Source organism: Trichomonas vaginalis, chromosome V (assembly GCF_026262505.1).
Source record: "Trichomonas vaginalis G3 chromosome V, whole genome shotgun sequence".
In the NCBI taxonomy this organism is placed as follows: Eukaryota; Parabasalia; order Trichomonadida; family Trichomonadidae; genus Trichomonas; species Trichomonas vaginalis.
Window position 1 is genome coordinate 2,128,857 of NC_067207.1, and position 19,627 is coordinate 2,148,483.

At 34.6% G+C, this 19,627-nt stretch overlaps 15 protein-coding genes and 4 pseudogenes across 19 annotated transcripts, besides 2 other annotated features; 8 read left to right on the plus strand and 11 right to left on the minus strand.

Annotated features, from left to right (window-relative positions):
• Nucleotides 1-18,669: part of a mobile genetic element that runs on past the window's edge.
• TVAGG3_0264600 (uncharacterized protein) lies at nt 325-759 on the minus strand (the record flags this gene model as incomplete). The annotated part of the gene is made up of 1 exon (XM_001582929.1): nt 325-759. One exon carries the CDS (start codon nt 757-759, stop codon nt 325-327), a length of 435 nt encoding a protein of 144 aa, XP_001582979.1.
• Nucleotides 805-1,063, plus strand: TVAGG3_0264610 (annotated as a pseudogene). Its single transcript has one exon. A coding segment is annotated over exon 1 (259 nt).
• TVAGG3_0264620 lies at nt 1,090-1,543 on the plus strand (annotated as a pseudogene). The gene has a single exon. A coding segment is annotated over exon 1 (454 nt).
• Nucleotides 2,042-4,442, minus strand: TVAGG3_0264630 (annotated as a pseudogene). The gene has a single exon. A coding segment is annotated over exon 1 (2,401 nt).
• TVAGG3_0264640 (organellar and viral DNA polymerase type B) lies at nt 5,253-5,849 on the minus strand (the record flags this gene model as incomplete). The annotated part of the gene is made up of 1 exon (XM_051228421.1): nt 5,253-5,849. A coding segment is annotated over one exon (597 nt), but the record flags the coding sequence as incomplete, so codon positions are not given.
• On the plus strand, nt 5,941-6,414 carry TVAGG3_0264650 (uncharacterized protein; the record flags this gene model as incomplete). The annotated part of the gene is made up of 1 exon (XM_051228422.1): nt 5,941-6,414. The coding sequence occupies one exon, from the start codon at nt 5,941-5,943 to the stop codon at nt 6,412-6,414; it is 474 nt and encodes a 157-aa protein (XP_051098152.1).
• On the minus strand, nt 6,703-7,563 carry TVAGG3_0264660 (KilA, N-terminal/APSES-type HTH, DNA-binding family; the record flags this gene model as incomplete). The annotated part of the gene is made up of 1 exon (XM_051228423.1): nt 6,703-7,563. The coding sequence occupies one exon, from the start codon at nt 7,561-7,563 to the stop codon at nt 6,703-6,705; it is 861 nt and encodes a 286-aa protein (XP_051098153.1).
• On the plus strand, nt 7,671-8,045 carry TVAGG3_0264670 (uncharacterized protein; the record flags this gene model as incomplete). Its single annotated transcript, XM_051228424.1, has 1 exon — nt 7,671-8,045. The coding sequence occupies one exon, from the start codon at nt 7,671-7,673 to the stop codon at nt 8,043-8,045; it is 375 nt and encodes a 124-aa protein (XP_051098154.1).
• Nucleotides 8,456-8,791, minus strand: TVAGG3_0264680 (organellar and viral DNA polymerase type B; the record flags this gene model as incomplete). Its single annotated transcript, XM_051228425.1, has 1 exon — nt 8,456-8,791. One exon carries the CDS (start codon nt 8,789-8,791, stop codon nt 8,456-8,458), a length of 336 nt encoding a protein of 111 aa, XP_051098155.1.
• On the minus strand, nt 9,245-9,496 carry TVAGG3_0264690 (organellar and viral DNA polymerase type B; the record flags this gene model as incomplete). Its single annotated transcript, XM_051228426.1, has 1 exon — nt 9,245-9,496. A coding segment is annotated over one exon (252 nt), but the record flags the coding sequence as incomplete, so codon positions are not given.
• On the minus strand, nt 9,589-10,140 carry TVAGG3_0264700 (integrase core domain containing protein family; the record flags this gene model as incomplete). The annotated part of the gene is made up of 1 exon (XM_051228427.1): nt 9,589-10,140. The coding sequence occupies one exon, from the start codon at nt 10,138-10,140 to the stop codon at nt 9,589-9,591; it is 552 nt and encodes a 183-aa protein (XP_051098157.1).
• TVAGG3_0264710 (uncharacterized protein) lies at nt 10,421-10,673 on the minus strand (the record flags this gene model as incomplete). Its single annotated transcript, XM_051228428.1, has 1 exon — nt 10,421-10,673. A coding segment is annotated over one exon (253 nt), but the record flags the coding sequence as incomplete, so codon positions are not given.
• Nucleotides 10,714-12,481, minus strand: TVAGG3_0264720 (annotated as a pseudogene). Its single transcript has one exon. A coding segment is annotated over exon 1 (1,768 nt).
• On the minus strand, nt 12,927-13,434 carry TVAGG3_0264730 (organellar and viral DNA polymerase type B; the record flags this gene model as incomplete). The annotated part of the gene is made up of 1 exon (XM_051228429.1): nt 12,927-13,434. A coding segment is annotated over one exon (508 nt), but the record flags the coding sequence as incomplete, so codon positions are not given.
• TVAGG3_0264740 (uncharacterized protein) lies at nt 14,176-14,445 on the plus strand (the record flags this gene model as incomplete). Its single annotated transcript, XM_051228430.1, has 1 exon — nt 14,176-14,445. The coding sequence occupies one exon, from the start codon at nt 14,176-14,178 to the stop codon at nt 14,443-14,445; it is 270 nt and encodes an 89-aa protein (XP_051098160.1).
• On the minus strand, nt 14,802-15,056 carry TVAGG3_0264750 (uncharacterized protein; the record flags this gene model as incomplete). Its single annotated transcript, XM_051228431.1, has 1 exon — nt 14,802-15,056. A coding segment is annotated over one exon (255 nt), but the record flags the coding sequence as incomplete, so codon positions are not given.
• Nucleotides 16,680-17,255, plus strand: TVAGG3_0264760 (uncharacterized protein; the record flags this gene model as incomplete). The annotated part of the gene is made up of 1 exon (XM_051228432.1): nt 16,680-17,255. One exon carries the CDS (start codon nt 16,680-16,682, stop codon nt 17,253-17,255), a length of 576 nt encoding a protein of 191 aa, XP_051098162.1.
• Nucleotides 17,478-18,005, plus strand: TVAGG3_0264770 (protein of unknown function, DUF4107 family; the record flags this gene model as incomplete). The annotated part of the gene is made up of 1 exon (XM_001582924.1): nt 17,478-18,005. One exon carries the CDS (start codon nt 17,478-17,480, stop codon nt 18,003-18,005), a length of 528 nt encoding a protein of 175 aa, XP_001582974.1.
• Nucleotides 18,003-18,161: a terminal%2Cinverted (terminal inverted repeat of canonical_Maverick-1_9 transposon ID:TVAGG3_0264570).
• Nucleotides 18,162-18,488, plus strand: TVAGG3_0264780 (uncharacterized protein; the record flags this gene model as incomplete). Its single annotated transcript, XM_001582923.1, has 1 exon — nt 18,162-18,488. The coding sequence occupies one exon, from the start codon at nt 18,162-18,164 to the stop codon at nt 18,486-18,488; it is 327 nt and encodes a 108-aa protein (XP_001582973.1).
• Nucleotides 18,670-19,627: the final 958 nt, after the last annotated feature.

Consider the following 19,627-nt stretch of genomic DNA (forward strand, 5'->3'; position numbering starts at 1 on the left):
CTGGTGGGTTTGTTTTATTGGAACCTGAACCAATTTCTTTATCTACAATAAATTGACCTTCCATTTTATACGTAATGAATGTATTGTAAAGGTCCAACATATTTTCACCAGGAGGTGAGAGATTGAATGTTACCCATGTGTTATCTTTAGCAGTTCCAGTTGTGATGGAATCTTTGCGTCAGAATATTTTCTATTAGTGTCACCAATTTGAACTGCATTGTCTATGATATCGAAATATGAGCGAATCTGATGAATATGCTCTGCTGGAGTAAATTCGTTTAACTGTTCGTTCTGCATGTATTTACTTCGGATAAAAATATCTATTTACTTCATTATTCTCACTCTTCTTCTTGGCATTCGTGGTGGAAGTTGTTTCTTGACATTTTCAATGAACTGTACATTCTCTTTTGTCTCAACTTCTTTCACTGGCGGGTCAGGGTTCTTTGACTCGGTTTGTTTTTCAATGAAATTCACAAACTTTGCAATAAGCTCTTGGTTCGTTATTGAAAGTACATCTGGCTTCTTTTCTTCTTGTTCTATTGACTTTTCAGTTTGAATAGAAGGTTTTATATGGGCTTCGTGGACTTCATCCTTGCCATACACCTTAATGTTGTCGCTTTCTGCATTCGCTAATGGAACCTTTCTTTTTCTTACGTATATTTTACCATCTTTACTCTGACTTACGTAATAGAAAGGATGTTGTATTCCTCTTGCGTCATTTAATATAATAGACTCTCGTTCTGATTTTGACAAGCTCATTTTACATCGGTTAAAGTTTTAATTTTGTTTTTTATCTGCAGTCAAATGACTCAGACAAGTCATATGGACAAGACTCAAGGGGTCATAGATGTTGAAGCATTGAAGAAAGAAATTCGTGAGCAAATTTTATCCGAACTGAAGGAACAAAAACAAGAACAAAAGCCAGAGAGACCAAAGAGAAAAACTTAGTGAAAAACAACTTGCTGCATTAGCTGCTGGAAGACAAAAGAACCCACGTTTGCTGGCGAAGAAAGCTAGAGAAGAAGCTGAAGCAAAAGCTAAAGAAGCTGAAGCAAAGAAAGAGTAAATGGTTTATTTTATCCGAATTAAATGTATAGACAAATACCTTTATCTGTTGCGTTCAGTAGTGAAAACCCTGACGTCAAAATAAAGGGGAACAGAGTAACGTTTAAGTTTCCAACAGACTGGATTGTGAACATAAATGAAGAGAAGTACATTGGCATAACATCTATGTATATAACACGTGCTTTCAGAAAGGTTGACTTTATACTTCAAGTCGAGATAGAAAATGACGAACAGTCTTTAAGCGCCCAAAACATTCACATATACAAATACTTTAAAGACGATACAACATTGTTGCAATGTATGATTTCATTTAATGAAATGTTCGAGAAAAGTTTAACATTGAAGTACAAACTTTACAGCCTTTACGTGAGTTTCTTGCACAACTGAAAGAAGAGGTAGTCAGCCACAACTTATAGACTTTCATTATGAATTTAATGAAAATGAAGATGGAACTCATGACTGTCAATTCATTGTATTCTCACCATTCAATGAAGTCGCTAAAGAGAAAGAAAATCCATTACGTATAAGATTTCAAATCTCTGAACCAAATGATGACTTCAAAAATGTTTTCAATTATTATGCAATGCTTCCGAGGAAAAATGAATTTTCAAAGATTGTAACACCTGGCATTTGGATAGAAAGCAAGCTATATTTATTCAAACTTAAGTAAGGAGTTGAAAATGAGTTCATTGGTCATACAAGAACTTCACCACTGCCAAATCCTAAGTATTACAGCTTACTGGCTTCAATCGTGAGTTTTGGATAGACATGTTCCTCTGACCATAAAGCACCTGTTTTGCTACCTCCAGACCATAAGGACTGTCTCTACATTGAAGCACAACTCTTAAACTCTACCATCGCAGTATTGTAAATGACCTCATGGGCTTCGCCCTTGCCGCTAGCGGCTTATTTTTATCACGAATGACCTCATTATTTTTATCACGAATGACCTCATTGCTGACAAAAATAAATGACCTCAGAACTTCAACTTACGAATAAAGCTTGTTTTAGTCGTTATTGAGAAGTTAAACTTCTCGTCAAATGCAGTGTAGCAGATTACATAGTCAAATCCAATCTCTGACCGTCATAAAGTGCTTTGTAAAGTTTCATTAAACTGAACTCAGAGTCTTTGTCAAATTTTCCTTGCGGAACCATTAAACCTTTATCTTCATCATAGAAACACTGAACAGAGTCAGGAAACATTTCATTAGCGGTTAAAGCAATAACATCTTGCTTCACGCCTTTCATTCTGCAGTGAAATGCAACTTCATTTAAATCATTCGTGAGTAAGTCTATGTAAGTCTTCTTTCCAAAATATTGACTTGTATGCTAAACTTTGTTTTCCAGGTGTGATTTCTGCAAAGTCGCTATGAAATTGACCAAGGTTTTTACCAATGAGAACTCTTCCATAACGTTTCTCAAACTCTTCAGCTAAACGAGGATATCTTCATTGTAGAGATGCATACTGTCGGTATCGCTATAAAAGATGTCCATTCCTAAGTCCTCAGCAGTACAGAATACTTCACACATTATTCTCTTCGAATTGATAGAATATTACACCAAGTGGGCAAAGTTAAAGTGTCTGCAAATGCTTTTCGTTAGCTTGAAAATAGTTTTATCTGAACCATCCAAACCTTCGAACTTCATATATGGTTGTAGTTTCTGATGGCATATCTTATAGCATCTTTGTCATTTACTATGGTTATTTTTGACTCAATAGGAGATAGAATAGTTTTGCCATAAATACTGTTCAGAATGAGCTTTATATTTTCTTGCAAAGGATTTCCTTCTTTCTTATACTTTAACCTTAACTCAAACAACTTCTTTACTTCATCTCTTATTCTAATATCTCTGTTTCCATCGTAATAGTATCCTTGCAACACTTCACATTTGACACCTTGATATTTTATGAGGTCTTGTAATGTTATATGGTCAACATACATTAAACAGCAAGTGTTTGAACTTCTGGGAACATTAAGTTCTGGATTTAGTTCAGGGTCACAAACTATTAAAGGAAAGTGTCTATGTATTCCAATCTCTGTTATCTTAATGAGAACAAAGAAGCCAGACATAAACTTTTCACCAATGGGTTCCTTTTGGTCGTCATCGAATAAATGTCTCATGAGATACTCTGTGCTTAACATTTCTTTCTTCATAACCTTTGGAATACCTTCTAAAGTATACAATCTTGCTATAGCTGATGGATATAATGAAACAGCGTCGAAATCAGCAATGAGTTTCTTTTCGCTCTTTTGTTTAATGTTATCTGACAACATACATCTTCCACCTTGAATACAGCGTGAAATAAATTCTCTTGGTTTATTTGAGAGGTCATATAAATTTCCATTCGGGAAGTACACTCTGTTCTCAAACAATTTGTTAGCAATAGAACAAATACTAACGTAGTCATATACGTTTAAATCAAATTCTTTCAATATGTCATTGCGGAACTTAACAAAACCTTCTCTTAAAATTCTTACATCTTGTTTGCAATAAAATGAGCTATATTTTTCTAAATCGAAATGGTTTTCATCTATTCTGCAACCTTTGATGGAATCTATGTTCTTCATGAACGTTTCAATATCTTTTACAAACTTACACGCTTTAGAAATGACACCAGTTCTGTTGTCATTTGCTAACAAAGTACTGCTGTAGTAGTTATATGGAAATACTTCTTTCGGTCCTGTTTGTAAGTTAAACATAGCAGGAAATAGTTTAAGTTTCTTATTTATAACACTGTAAGAGTCTTTTATAATAATTGCCCTTCCTTTATATAAGCCAGTTATTTGCATTGTTCGTGAACCTTTAATGATGGGAGTTCCTTTCACTTCTGTCATGTGTCTTAAGATGAAGTTTATATCATAACTGAGGTTATGGAAATATATTAAACTCTTGTCAGGAAGTCGTTCCAAAAATTCTGTTGCACAGTTCTGACCCCAAATGCTTTCACTCACTGAACCATCTTCATTGTCGTAACATATGTTAAAAGCTTTATGAAAGCCATCGGTACTACACTCAAAGTCAGCAAAGAAAACGTGCTCAGGAATGAACTTGCACTTATTTTTATTTACTTCTTTTGACTCTGCTTTCTTCTTCAGTTGTACACAATACTTTGGAGCATATGTCAAATCTTTAAATGGTGCAAGGTTCTGTTTATATAAGTCAGTCGTATATGTGAAAAGTTCTCCATAAGAAATAGGTTCGAAATATTTGCACTCCCACAATGTTTTCATAACATCCCATAGCGGTGTTGTTCTATCATAACGAACTACATATTTGTTCTCTCTCTTTGTATATATTTTCATCTGTTTCTCAATGTTCATTCCACCACAAGCTTTGAGAATTTCTATATAGTTGCGAATGAAATATGTTGTCATTGGTAATCTTTCGTTTAGCATGTAGTGGTCTTCAACAAGAAGTAAGTCAATAGTTCAAACAGTTTTACATTCTTTTGGTATGTATCTCTTTATTTCATTATGTCTTGAGTCATTGAATAACCAATGGTAACATTAAATGCTATACCTGTTGCGTCAGAAATTTCTTGTACTTTACTTTGAGGAAAGTCTCTAACACGAATGACTTCTCTCATGTGGTCAATAGTCTCTCCATCTACTCCAGCCTGAATGCAAGCATAAACGAAACAATTGTCTTCTGTCATAAGTGTTGCAGTTCTTTTGTTCAGTTCATTGAAGATTTGGTAGCGTTCAAGATTTATAGGTAATGTGCAAAGATACTTCCAGAACTGACCGCTTCTCTTCTTATAAAACTTCTTTTCACCATTATCTTTCCAAAAGCTTTCTATAAGTGCTGGGTTTCCTGTTTGCTTAAGAGCTTCCAAAATGGCTTTCTGGTCATTTGTCAGTGTGCTTTCATCTCTATATGGTCTCTTTTTTGGTTTGCCTTTCTTTACATCTGACATCGTTAAGCCTTCATATTCTGTTAAATCATACATCTTTATTTCGGTAAGATTCTTTATGTTTGTCAAGAAGAAGTCATAGTGCATTTCAACAATACCTGCAGCATTTGCTTCTATCTCTGATATAAAGTTCTCCTTCAAGAGCTGATGTAGTATGTTCCAATATTATTGAGGTTTAACGTAGAACATTCATACTTTCCACCAAGTTTATAACATACCATCCATCTTGTTGTGAGTTTATTTTAATTTTCTCTAAGAGTCTCATGAAAACCTTACCGAAATGTTTGTGTAAGTAGTCTCTGTTTGGTTCATCTAAAGCTTCGATGTTAAAGTCAATGAGTCTATTGCCTGACTTCACATTTCTCTTCCTATTCTCTTCATCTTTCTTTAACCATCTCTCACCTTCTTTTGGTTTGTCGTCAATGGAACGAATGACATCGTTAGCTTTGCGAACTTGTTCTATAGCACTTTTAAACATCTCTCTTCTCTGTTGTTTCAGTGTGTCGTCTCTTCTTCTTGTTTCACCAACGTTTGCATTTGTTATGTCAAACATCTCTTGACGAACATCATGCGAAAGAGCTTTACGAGTATGACCAACGTTTGCATTTGTTATGTCAAACATTTCTCTTCTTACTTCATGAGGTATTGAACGTCTATGATATAAGTCAATAGCAACGTCATTTAAAGGAAATGTTTTGTTATTAATGTAATCATGAATTCTATCATAACTTATTGCACCATTATAGTCTTTAATGAAGTCAGCGAGTGCTTTTTTGTTTGTTGCGTAATGCTTTGCAACATCTATGTTAGCTTCTGTAAGAAGTTGTTTTATTTCCGAGTGTTCTAACTTAGACAACTTCCGATACATCTTTAGTAGGAAATAAAAAATATATTTTTGAAAAAATTAGATTAGATTTTTTTTAAGTTATTTTTCAAAATAATTTAATATTTTTATTTTAATGAAACACATGCAAGATTGCAAGTTCTTTTCATACAATGCTCTCGCTAATGCCATCAAGAATGAGTTCAATAATGCTTCAAATGTTAATGTTATCTTTAACAAGAAGTTTGTGAAAGAATCTAAGTTTGGTCAGTATGTCAGACCATTAGCTATTGTCATTGACCGCAAACGTTATACTTCACAAGAGTTAGCAGTAGTTTTGAAACAAAAGAGTTTCTTCGTGAATGTCAAAGATACTCATTATACTGTCATAAAGAACTCTAACATTGACTTCTTCAGTATTGCTATGAATCTTTCCGAACAGAAAGAATATAAGAAGGGTGAAACAAATGTGAAATATTATCCTTCATCTCTGAAGACAATAACGAACAAAGATGTTATACAGAAATTCTTACCAAAGGTTGAAGAAGCTTCTATTGACATTGACGAAGGAAGTGAAATGGTTGAAGAAATTGACCCTGAAGTTATTTAAGCAAAAATATATTTTTGGTTAGTCTTCATATGGATATTTTACAACAATTCCCCAATGTATAAACTTTTCATACGCTTTTTCATAAGCTTTATATACCTTCAGAAATTTTGCATAATCTTTAGAAGCATTTAGATATTGTTTAAATGCTTTGTATGTCTTCATAAATTTTGCATAATCTTTTACATGCTGTTCGTTCTCCTCTTCTGTCATGAGTTCCGAATATTCTAAATTCATGTTCTTTCATATGAGATAAAATTTTATAAAAAAAAATAAAATTAGCTTAGATTTTCATTCTTCCTCTTTGAAGTTATCGAAATACTCTGTTATTTTTTCCTTTAACAATGGTAAGTCTTCTTTGAATGTAAGTATTGTGCAACCTTTGATGTTATAGTGTGTTTGAGGAAGAGTATTTTTGACAATTTCCTTTATTTGCTCATTCGGTGTCATTGAAATCGGTAAGTTTTCACGATAGAACCAGTTTCTGTCAGATTTGTAAATCTTAGCAAGGTCATAAAAGCTTTTGTTGTTTCTTCTGACTAAATGCAACATAACCATATCTCTGTCTTCTTCATTTTCCATCTCTTCAGTATAAATCATATACTTATAGTTCTTTTCCTTTCCTTTTGGTACTGAACGCGGTATTCTTTTCTGTATGCTTTTGTCTTTGGATTCAATGACTTCATCTTTTGCTTGAAGTTTCTTTTCCATCTGTTCGCGTTCTTGTCTGTGAATTTCGTCAAGAAGTTTACAAACATACCAAGCATAACGAGGTGAAGCCCACATTGCTACAACATTTACGAGAAGTCTATGAACATAATATCCTCTCAAACCGTTTGGCAATTTTTCACGATTTTCATAGAGTTTTGGCGACTGGGTTTTTTTACCTACTCGCTGTTCTTCACTGTTTTCAGAAAAAAGTATGTCTCGCTGTGCTTCATTTAATAGTTCAATAGTGCTTTGGTTCCTAAACCAGTCTTTAGGAAGTTTAGTATCTGGAGCATAACATGCTGTCAAAATACTTTGCATTTGGTACATGTCATCTTTGACTGAACGAATGAGACGTAACTGTTTGTTATATTGTATGTACTCGTATTCTTCATTTATTGCTTCATGGACTATAACTGTTGTTGTGTTCTCTGATGTTGTCATTACTGTCTTTACATACAAAATAAAAAAATAAATAAAAATAAAATTAGCGTTATTTTTTCTGAGATAAACACTATTTCTTCACAACATTAAATTTTATCCTGTATGAAATGACTTTAAAAAGATTATTGACTGACTTCGAATACTATCTCATTGACGCACTGACAGACCCTCAAAACTGTGTTGAAAGTTCTTTAAGCTTTAAGATTGAAGGTACGACGCATTTTGTCTTCACTTACGTATTGAAAGAATATGACCGTTATCATAACGAAGTGAATCAAACACTAATAAAATTTGTAGATAAAAAATTGGTTAACAATGAATATTTTAAACGTGAAGACCCAAACACTGCTGGAGATGATGAAGAATACAGACAAGCTATTGAAAAAAATAACGCAAGATTAGATGCAATAGAAAAGAATTTTAATGAATGTCTTACAAACACGTATGAATATCTTATGCGGTGGGAAGCTAGATGGAAATAAATTTACGTCAAATATGCAATTTATAAAATCTTATGTCGACAGGCTACGTAGCACAGTGGTCTAAGGTGGTGTTATGGAGGGGTCAGAGTCTGTGGTTCGAACCGCGACAGCGCCGTATTTTCTTATTTTCTTTGTTTGTCTTGTTTGTCGTGAATAAAAAGTGTCATAAAAGTGCTCTATCTTCCACGGGAATAAATAAAAAATTTACTTTATTTCTTCTTTATTTCTTTGTTCCCGTGGAAGAAGGGTTTTGCTGTTTTTTCTCAGCCGAAATCAATGATTTTTTCATTTTTGGAATCCTTAGCGAATGAGGAATCTTTTCTCTCGTGGAAGCTTTGAACAAAAATATAATTTAGGTGAAGAGGTGAGATCTCACCTGTTTTTTCACCTCTTTTTTCACCCCAGTTTTTTCACAAGCGTTTTACATGAATTGTACGATGTATATTTGAAATCCTAAACAATTTCGTAGCTTCTATTTCTTCTGTCAGTATGTCAAAAGTTTTAACAATACCGAAGGTTTCTTTATACTTCTTCTTGACGTCAGATAGAAGGAAATCTTCTGCTGTTGGATAGTTTTTGTTCAGAAATTCTAACATGTTCATTTTATCTTCTGCTGGCTTTTCTGCTTCTTTCTTTAAGTCTGCATAGTCGTTTCTCATTCTTTCTATCTCTTTGACTGAGTAGTTATATTTCCTAATTGCTGCCTTACATTTTGAACATTGCGGGTTCATTTTTGCGTTATACATTGAAATAAAACCAGCTAAAACAACTAAGGCGTCAATGGTTTTCTTCATCTCAAACATAGCGGGTCTTATTTGTTCGTTCCATACTTTGCCTCTTCTATCTTTATCTCTTATTTCCCAAACACATTTTGCAACTAATGAAACAAAGTTATCGTAAGTCTTAAACTCCTCAGATTTATATATGTCAGAAATGTTTTTATATACCATGTCGCAATCTTTGTCCATAACCTTATGGTTGCAATGAAAACCAAGGAATTCATAATTTACTTTACGTATGAACTTCTTTATTTCTACTGAGTCAGTTGGTTTCACTTCAATTTCGTCGAATTCAGGAATAGTGAGTTTTTGTTGTTGGATTTCAGGCAATTTGGGTAAATGGTCAATAATGTCCTGCATTTCATAAAGATATTCTTCATTTTCTTCATCTTTCGCACTACAGTCTAAATTACTTGTTAAAAGTTCTTGCTTTATCTTCTGGATTTTTGTTTCGAAAGTATATGAAGAAGGAATGAAGTTTTTCATCTCTACTAACATTGACGTAGGATTCATGACTAACGAGTTTGGTGCTGTTGTTGTGGACAGAGTCCCGCCGTTCGCGGCTTGAATTGTTGTTGTGCCGATTGTTGAAATCATATCTTTTATACAAAATAAAAAAATAAAAAAAATAAAACTAACTTTATTTTTTATTTCGGGAAAATTCATGAAAATTCAAGAGGTGAAAAAAGAGGTGAAAAAACAGGTGAGATCTCACCTCTTCACCTAAACATTATTTTTGTCTGATTTACATCTAATGAAAAAGTTTAGAAGAATTTTCTTATTCTTTCTGGCATATTTTTGTCTTTCCAGTACTCCCGCTCTAATGGTCCCAGATGTGTTGGCTTCGACTCTCTCAAGTTCTTAGATGGTATAACATCTTCAACACCTCCTTCATATCTTACTTTATAAGTGTCATCGTTTATGTTGTAGCCAAGTATTTCAATAACCACTCCTCGCTTTGCTTCGTCAATGGTTTCAGCAAGTTTGCCATTACTACTTTCAACTAATTTATGACGAGGATAAAACGCAATAGAGTCGTCGGCAGCTTTTATAAGATATCCATTACCTTGCGTAGAGTCTACGATATAATAATTTCGACTTAACCTTAAACGTTTCTTTGTCAACGGTTTGTCGTCAAGAACTACACGAACTTTTGTACCAGGAATGAGGGTAAATTGTGTTGAATTTCTGATATTTTGTGTTTGGCTTCGTTTCTTTTGTATATACTTTTCTTCTTGTTGTTGTGTCATTGAATTTGGTGTATGTCCTGTTGTAGAATGTGTTGAGGAATTATATACTTCGAGAAAATGTTTCATTGTTTCTTCGGTAAAGTCTCGCTCTTGGTTTAAATCTCTGAGAGTCCTTATGAAGCGGTTTATGATGCCGAGTATGTTATGGTTATGGTCTTCAGTAGTGTAGTGAGTTATGTTATGCTTAATGAGAAATCTGTGATTTCATTGCTGAGGTATGCACTGTCTTGGTCTGATGTTAAAGTACTTGGGTTATGTTCTGCTACAAACTTTTGTAAAACTCTTAACACTTCACGAGTTCCTTTATTTTTCATTGGATATGCATATGCTTTACGAGTGTTAACATTTATGAAGATGAGGAATGGTTTATGTCCTCCTTTTCTGCTTTGAATGAGAGTGTCAAATTGGTATGCGTCAGGAGTGTTGGAGTAAATTGGTAAAAAGTAGTCGTAAGGGTTTATTTTTGTTTGATGTACAACATTTTTGTCAAAGAACCTTTTCACTTCAGCTCTGTTAGTAAATCCCCAACTCTTTGCAGCTTCATTGAACTTCTTAAATGACCTCCATGGATGTTGTTCGAATACTTCTTTCAAGCTCATTTATGTAAAATTAAAGATTTTATTCTAGGCTCAAGCGCGTTCATTGAACTCTATACCATGCAAATACAGTCATAAATGGTGGCATGTAATCTGCACCCGAACCTGTTGGATTTGTTGTGAAAGTATGGACATGATTTCCTCCTGGTTCAGTTGGTCGAAAAGTCTTTTTTGCTGAATTGTTATAAGATGGAGATAAAACGTCATTGCCAGCTTTATATTCTGAGTTGTATAATGGATGGTCTCTTAATGAGTGGCTATGGTCGCCAGAAAAGTTTGTAGTTCCTGTATGAGTGTGCGGTGGAAGGTTTGCTTCTTTAATTTTCTTCGAACCACCTGTTTGCTTTGAAGAGTTAGCACAGTATAAGAATTTGTCTACAATATGCTCCCACGTACCAAAACCCAGAACTGTTGCTGGATTTGTTGAATTCATTGACGTATAAATAGAGCCTGTAGGATATAATGTTTGAAGTATTTCTGTCTTTAATGTTTGAAGCTCTGTTTTGTCAGCTTTCTTATCTAACATTGTTGGTAGTTCATGTGCTTCAAAGTTTCTGGCATGACTTTCAATGTTCCTGCAACTCTTATCTAAATTGTTAAGAGTATCTTTTACGCTTGTACTTGGATTTTCTAATGGTGCACTTGAACCAAGGTCAAAGTTCAATATTATGTCGTCTGCTCTAACAGTAGTGAAGGATTTATGTGTATGGTTCTTGTCAGCTTTACTGTCTAATGTAGCTTGAAGTTCATTTATATCGGAGATGTTGTGTTTATGAGATTTCAAAACTTTGTTCGTTGCGTCAAGTTCAACTTTGTCAGCTTTACTTTTAATAGCATCTTCAAACGTTATTTTTGCCTTAACTCTCAAAGTAAATCTTGGTTCAACTAGTACACCGTTAACATTGAAAGTAGAGGCATAAATTTCACCGGTATAACCAAATGCTTCTGGTGCTTTAGCTACATCATACTGTACAGTACAGCTTATGTCATAACCTTTAGCACGAATGTATTTATATCTTCTTTCATTAACATTTTTTGTCTTCGCTTCATCACTTCGTGTTAAATATCCATGGTAGTCCGTTATAATCTGTTCATCTGAAGTTATATAATGAACATAGTTCTTGTCCGCTTTACTATTTAATGTAGCTTGAAGTTCATTTATATCGGAGATGTTGTGTTTATGTTCTTTATCTGCTTTTCGGCTAATTTCTCTTCTATCTCATTTATTTCAAGTTCATGCCTACCACCACCTCCCGAAGAAGTATTTTTCTTCAGCTCTTGAAGAACGTCCACTTCGCCATCTTTGGTGTCAATAATGAGACTTTGTGTTAAAACCTTTCCTGTCTTAATGGATGTTTGTAAAACTTCTTCTTCACCGTGTTCGGGTCATGGTCGTCATCATATCTTGTGAAATCAGAGATGTTGTCATACATTAAGCATATCTGTCTCAAAAGTTTGCTATTTGAAACTGGAACGAAAGATATACAGAACTTTCATCATCTCCTAAAGTCAAGTCTGCTTTCTTAAGTTTTCTTGAATGTATGCAATGAGAACAGAGTACCTTGGAAAATATTCGAACAATATTTCATTAGCTGTTGGTTTTGGTGGTTCTTCTGGAGTTTCTGTTGTTTCAGTTCCTTCTGTAGGTTCTGTTGGAGTTTCTGCATCTCTTGACTTCAATGCTCTTGCTCTCAAAGACCTAAATGTTAGAGCACCAGGTTTTACAAAGGACTTTTATAAATGCTTTAATAGTTCCTGGTAAGTTATTTAGCATTAAGTAAGTTCCTTATGCTTCCATTATGTACGTCCATAGCACTATGTAAAAAATCTATACTTTTCTTGTAGTCAGCAATAGACTGACTGTGATTTTTTAAAGATTTGTCAATACCTTTAAGCCAATCTTCATGCATGTCTGATACTGAGCCAAGAATATCATTTGCTTCCTTTAGTGTATTTTGTGCTTGTCGTAAAGTATCCAATCCCGTACGTGCATTGTTTGCTATACGTCTTACAGTATCTATTTGACTCCTTGTTTCTTGCATCCAACCAGATAAAGTTTTAATAGTATCCGAACCATTTGAAATGAAGTTCAAAGCATTTTTAACGTCATCTAAAACTTGTTCACCAAGTACGCCCATATCTTTCCGATTTGGTATTGAAGAACTCCATATGAAGCAGCTGTTAAACCAGTATTTATAAGGTCCCATATCCATGATTTAGCAGTTTTTCCATCCTTTCCATCCTTTCCATCCAAACCGTTTTCGCCTTGAGGTCCTTGAATTCCTTGAATTCCTTGAATTCCTTGTATTCCTTGTGGTCCTTGAGGTCCGGTGTCACCCTTCTCTCCTTTCAGTTCATCTTTATGTTCGTTATAATATTCTAATGTCATAAGGTGTACATCATTACTGCTACCAGCAACGCCAAGAATTTGTTTCTCATTCATGACTAAATTCTTTAGGCATTTAATGTTGTCGTCAAATCGAAAGCTCTTTAACAATTCAATGAGAACATTTAATACTTTCACTAATGAGGCATCTACTGTAGAATTTATATATTGCACCGTTCCATCATTTATGATGGGAACCTTGCTTGTTGTAATGAATGGGTCATAAGTGTTAAAAGTATCGAAATCAATGACTTTTTTAGTTTTTCCATCGTCAATGACTAAATCATTGCCTTCAATGGTTAAAGTTGAGTTTTCGTTTACTAGTTCATGTGCTCTTCTTGCTTCATTTGTTTCATACGCATATGCAGCAATAGTCATATTTTAATGAGAATAAAATGTTGTTCTATTTGCAAAGTACAGACCCAAACGAATACGGGACAGTAAAGCTACAAACAAACTTAGGTCTTCAGAATGAAGCGCTTGCTTTCAGAGTTGTTGACTTCAATACTATCGCAACTTTTGTCATAACAGATGAAACAGATTTCATAGAGTTTGAAATAGATGACAAAAGAAGTTTTATAACATTTCCTAACAGAGCAGAGTATAGAATAGATAAAATTGCTGGAGTCATAGGTACTCTCATAAATGAAGAAACTATTGACAACATAGATGTCGAACTCTCTTCTGAGGGAACATTGAAGTTCAGTAGCAAGAAAGAGTTCAAGATAACACGAATGAGTCATAGAGTTCAACTTCTTTTAGGAGCATACCATATGACATTTCCTTTGAAAAGTGTTGACAAAACGATTGAGATGAAATCTGTTCCATACGTATGTTATGGTAATTGTTTGTACATTGAGTCTAAAATAGCTAATGTCACAGGCATTTCAGGAGTTAATAGTAAAGGTTCAGTAGAATATAAATCCTTCTGTTATGCAGTCAATTCAATGTTCATTCCAAACGTTCCTGTCATAGCAACTCATTTAGGTAAATGGGTTCGCATTAGTCCTCATAATTTGAAAGACATGCAATTCAGACTGTTGACTTTCAAGGCGAGCCTGTAGAACTGAAGGCACCAGTGCGAATGACTGTTGAAGTTGACTTTTTAGAAAATATTAAATGCAACAGCTTACAAGAGAACTCAGAGCTAAAAATATAAAGTATGAATGTTATGTATTAGGTCATGAACTTTGGTTGTTGCTGTTTGATGAAACAAATGAGTTAGTTATGTCAGTCAAGAGAACAGAAAAAGGCGTCAAAGGCGCCGAGCGCAAAGCGCTATATTGTGTTAGTGAAAACTGCACCAAGTCAATAAGATTAGGTTTGCATTATGAAGATGAGTTCGATACTGTTGAAGAAGTTTTGGACAGATATTACAAATTGCTTTAATTTACTAAAACATATTTCAAGCAAAGTTTATATTCTGTTGAAAGTTTTGTATACTCGTTTCGAATATTTATACTTAAACTCAACTCCTGTAGTTCCTGGTGTTTCAATGATGCGGATGTTACCTATTTTCATGAATGGTGGCGTTTGACCACAGCATTCGATTTCAGGGTCGAGATAGTCAATGACACATTGTTTCCTGTTATTCGTGAGATAACATTTTCAAGGTCCTCCTTTGTTAGAATTATTTGGTTCTTGCTTATAAGATTTGTCAAAAGCTTCTTATCGTCTTTGAGTAAAATTGTTTGGTATAACTGAAGAAGGTAATGGTCTACGTTATCTGAAGGATTTGTTTGAACATTTGTGTAAGGATTGTCGTTGGCTTCTCTTGAAAGAATTTGGTCCAGTGGTGGATACTCTAACTTAACATCTGATGTAGCGTTAGCGTTTGAAGCTGAGTTTAAATTCACGGATTTCAGCTCTGGTTCTGGTTCTTTCAAACACTCTGAACTATAGTTCTTTATGACAATATTGTTTGTCGTTCGTGAGTCAACATTTGATGTTGGTTCAATTGGAACATTAACGGCACCAGCTAAGATGGATTTGCTTCTCATTTCATATAGAATAAAAACCTTTTATATGTATGAAATGAACAATATACTCGACAAGGGTTTGAATGTAAAGCTAACGAATGAAAATATTGTTGAATTCACTGAGACAGGAGCTGTGTATAAAGATGTAGAACTACTGAACAAAAGAGCTAAGGGAAGAAGCAGGAACATGAACAAAGGGTGGAAGCCTATAAAAATTTATGTCAATGATGGCTCAGGAGGTTCAAACATAAAGTATGCAGAAAGTTATAGAGTTTATGCTCTCAAGGGAGAAAGCCTTCATTTAAGAACAGCTATTCTAACACATATCCTCAAAAGCTAACGGATGGAGAAGTGGATGATATGAATGACAGCAAAAATATTAACAGAAATGGCGACAGAGATGCATGGAATTTGTTTACCATCAGTCATTGAAGGTTAAACTTTAAAACAATGTTGGTCGTTCCCATGGAATATTTTTGACTTTAATGGTATTAGTCATGATATGAATCTCAAGGTATGAACGAGGAGAGATGAGAGACTTATATGCTTCCCAAATTTCTTCAAAAGGTAATGTTATACCTGACTGTTTCCAAATGAGTTCAATATCATAACGTGAGAAACCTTGAAAGATAACGAAGTCAGTTATGAGACGTTTTATGTTTAAAGCAAAACTCCATGTTTGCATAAGTATTGCTACAGTTAAATGGTAATGTCTGACTTTAGTAATGATGTTAGCTAATGGTGAGTCAGGCTTTGACACTAAACCTTTTCCGGCGAAGTCGTCACAAACGAGCAGAGTGTTTGAAGGATACTTTTTGAAGGGTATTTTGAAAGTTTTGATAGAATGTAGTTTGTCAGTCGTTTCATATCGTAAACTCCTGAGTACTGACGTAAGTGGTGTTTGTCAATAATTCTTTCCATCTCCTCAGAAGTCTTTTGCATTCCTGACTGTATAAATTCAACGATGGCATAATATTTCTCTTACGTCGAATGTAACGTTGAAGAAATTCAATGAGTTCACTGTCTGGAACTTTAACGACAGAGCTTGAACTTTACATGAATGTTTTCGCTGTTGAATCCATAGAGTCTGAAGTTGCTGATATAATGATTTGGTCATAGTAAGAGTCGTTTCCTAAACGCTCTGTTATGAGTATATGACGAATTAAATTAAATGTCTTACCTGAACCCATCTTTCCACAATAGAAATACACACCATTTGAACAGAATTCATAATCTTTGCTGAAAGGAAGAATAAGAGAAGAGTTAAGTTTGTCTGTAGTTTCATTCATGTCTTCATCTACGTCATGTATTAAATGCTTCATTTTATCTCCATTAAAAATGCAAGTCAGAAATATTCAGAACATAGCACCGAGTCTAACTGACAAGAGTATAAAGATATACTATGAACATGTTATGATGAAACCAACCAAAATTCAAGAAAGTCAGTATACTTATGAATATCCAAGGCACTGGGTAGAGTATGTAGGAGGTGAGAAAGCTATTGAAATCAGACAGGTTCGAAGTATTCCAGCAGGAAGGACAATATTATTGAAGAACTTTAATGTTTTGAGATATAATGATGAAACAAAGAAGCAAGATAGTTTTCCTGTTGCTGTGTATGTGAACTTAGATACAGGAGATGACATGAAAGTTTTTAATACAAAGCTTCAAACGGTAGTGAGAGAACAACTGACTGCGGAAGGGCATCCATTACCTTCAGAAGTTACCATAGCATATAATTTTGAAACAAACTCAATAGATTTTAAAGTCATCTCTGCAAAGAAGTCAGGATTTACATTTAATGAAGCAGATGTATATTCGAATGAAAACTTCAAAGCTATTGCATGGTTAGATAATGACGATTGCTTTAAGAAAATATTTAAATTCAGTGACTCAAAGATGTCAATAGATGACCTTCGTGGAATCTTACCATCGACGTTTACAGTTGAAGGTTCAGCAGGATTGCTTACAAGATTGTCAATTGGTGGCGTTTGGTCTCGTGAGAACATTGTTATAAAATCCAGTATAAGTGAATTTGCTGAAGAATCTTTATTATGTCTTTCAAACTACATGTATTCGCCGCCGAAGCATTATAGTATAACAAACTTTGTCAGTAAGTTTAACATAAGACTTGTCGAACCTTCTTCAATGAAAGATGTTGTGCTACCTAAAGATGGAAAGGATGGACTCATTATTGAGATGATTTTAATTGCATATTAAATGAGCTTGTTCTTGAAGGTCATTCATGAAATAACTGTTGTAGAAGATGTTAGCAATTGTTCAGACATTTTGAAGCGTATAGATGAGATAAGAAATAAGTTAGATAGACCGCAAAGCGGTGAGGGCGAAGCCTGTGAGAACGCTTATGTTTCATTGACTTTCTCCAGTAACGAGAACTTTTATGAGATAATATTGAAGAGAGATGATTTTAATATGGTGTAAATGGTAGCTTGGGCAGCTTTAGGCGCAATGGGAACAAAAGCATTAGCATTTGGAGCAAAAGCACTTGGAGCTTATGACGCAGTAAATAAAATGAGTGGAGGAAGGTTTTCGAAGACATTAGATGCAAATAAAGGGAAGATTGGAGGCTGGGTTGCAAAGAAGTTAAGATTAAATAAAATAGGGCTCATAAATAAAGCATCCAATTTGGTTGCGACTGAGTCAGAAAATGCTTTAGGAAAGGACGATGAGTTTGCAAAACACGCAAAAGACTTTAATGACCAGATGAAAGGTGAAACAATGCATTTAAATAGAGTCGATGGAACTAAAGAAAATGTTTCTTCTCCACCAGTAGTTCTTCCGTATGGTCCCTATGGAATGTATGGAAACCCTTACGAAAGACCATTTGACCCATTGACTGGTGGAAGTAACTGGTATCATTACGGCCGAAGAAGAAAGACAGTCAAGTTGGAGACGGACGTAAAGAAAGCAACTAAAAAGAAACCAAGGAAGAGAGTTATAAAGCAATGAATTCAACAGGGTGAAAAAAGAGGTGAAAAAAGAGGTGAGATCTCACCGCTTCACCTAAATTTATTTTTGTGCTATGTTTTCATACGTGTGAGGGTGGTGATATCATTAATTTTTAAGTTTATTTTTATATTTTATTTTTATTTTATTTTTATATAAATGACGAAAACTATTGAGATAACAAACTACAACGGTCATGAGTTCAAGAATTTGTTCTTCGTTCCTCGTGAAAATACATTCTATCAGATACGAGGGAGAAAGGGTAAAGTTAGTTTGAGCGTTTATGAAGGAATGAAGAATGGAAAGTTTATACAAGCATACGATACAAACGGTAAACGTGTTTCATTAGCTTTGTCAAAACTTACTAACATTTATTTTGACAGTGACTTTGACTCTGACGATTGGAGCGACAGCAGCGATACTGAAGAATATGAACTATTGTGTGAAGCACAGCAATGGGAAGAGTTGCAATACTTTTGTAAGTGAGAACGTTTATTTTTTACATTAGTGAAGTGAAGTGGTTGGCGGCTTTGTAAATATTTAAGGTTAAGTTAGTGTTGTCGTTTGTGTTGTAAATATACGTTAACCGGTTTGTAAAGTGTCAAATTCACATATAATGGGTACGGTGGAACGCAGTGCCTCCGTACACATGATATGTATACTAACTATGATTGCCTACGTAATGGTAGACACAATTCTCCCACATTTTCGTACGTTTGTCAATATTTTCTTCGGCAAAACATGACCAAAGCCACATACTTAGGCTTGCATTCAGACCCCAGAAAGGTCTCTCTATTTTTTCAATCTTCTGAGTTTGTCGTTGAAAACTTCAACTGTCTTATGAGAAGCTGAGAACTTTGTAAAATCTTTTGAGATATTTTTGATACATGACCTGGATCGAATCTTTCAAGATGAGAGACGCCAAATTCTTGAAAGACAGAGACACTTTTGTTATCTCGTCTTTAATAATCTCTTTAACATCTTTCAAGATATTGTATTTCTTTAATTGCTTCAAGATGATTCGAGTTCCAGCACTTTCCATATTGTTGGAAGCTCCGGAATACTGAGCATGCTGTCTGTTTCCACCCAATATGGTTTGATGTTCACGCATGCAAGAACTCTTTTTGTGACAGCATCGAGCGCAGTTACTGTACAACTTGGCGAGTTTCGCCTGTGCGTCCATCTTGCATCAATGGATAAGTAACCACTGAAGGACTTTCTCGACAGCATTAGGGAAATACTTTTAAGTCTTCTAATCTTATCGTCACAAAATCTCTGTTGTCTCATGACACCACTCTTCACAGGGGCTTAGTTCCACAAAGAGAAAGAAAGCGAGCACCTTTTGTATATGGCATTCCGGTCATTATGCAAGCACCAAGCATCTGTCGCGCTGAGAGTCGACGACGTTCGTGGAGTAAAATGTTATGCATTGCCTTTGTTTTCCGTTTTGGGTGAACAATATGGCCCATACAACAACAAAAAAATGAAATCCCGCGAAAAGTAATAATTAATAATTTATATAATACTATATCATTAGATGAATATTTTGGAATAACATTTTAAAATCGAGGTTTTTCAATGGATAACGGTTCAATCAAAAATTTGACCCCATTTTAGAATCTATA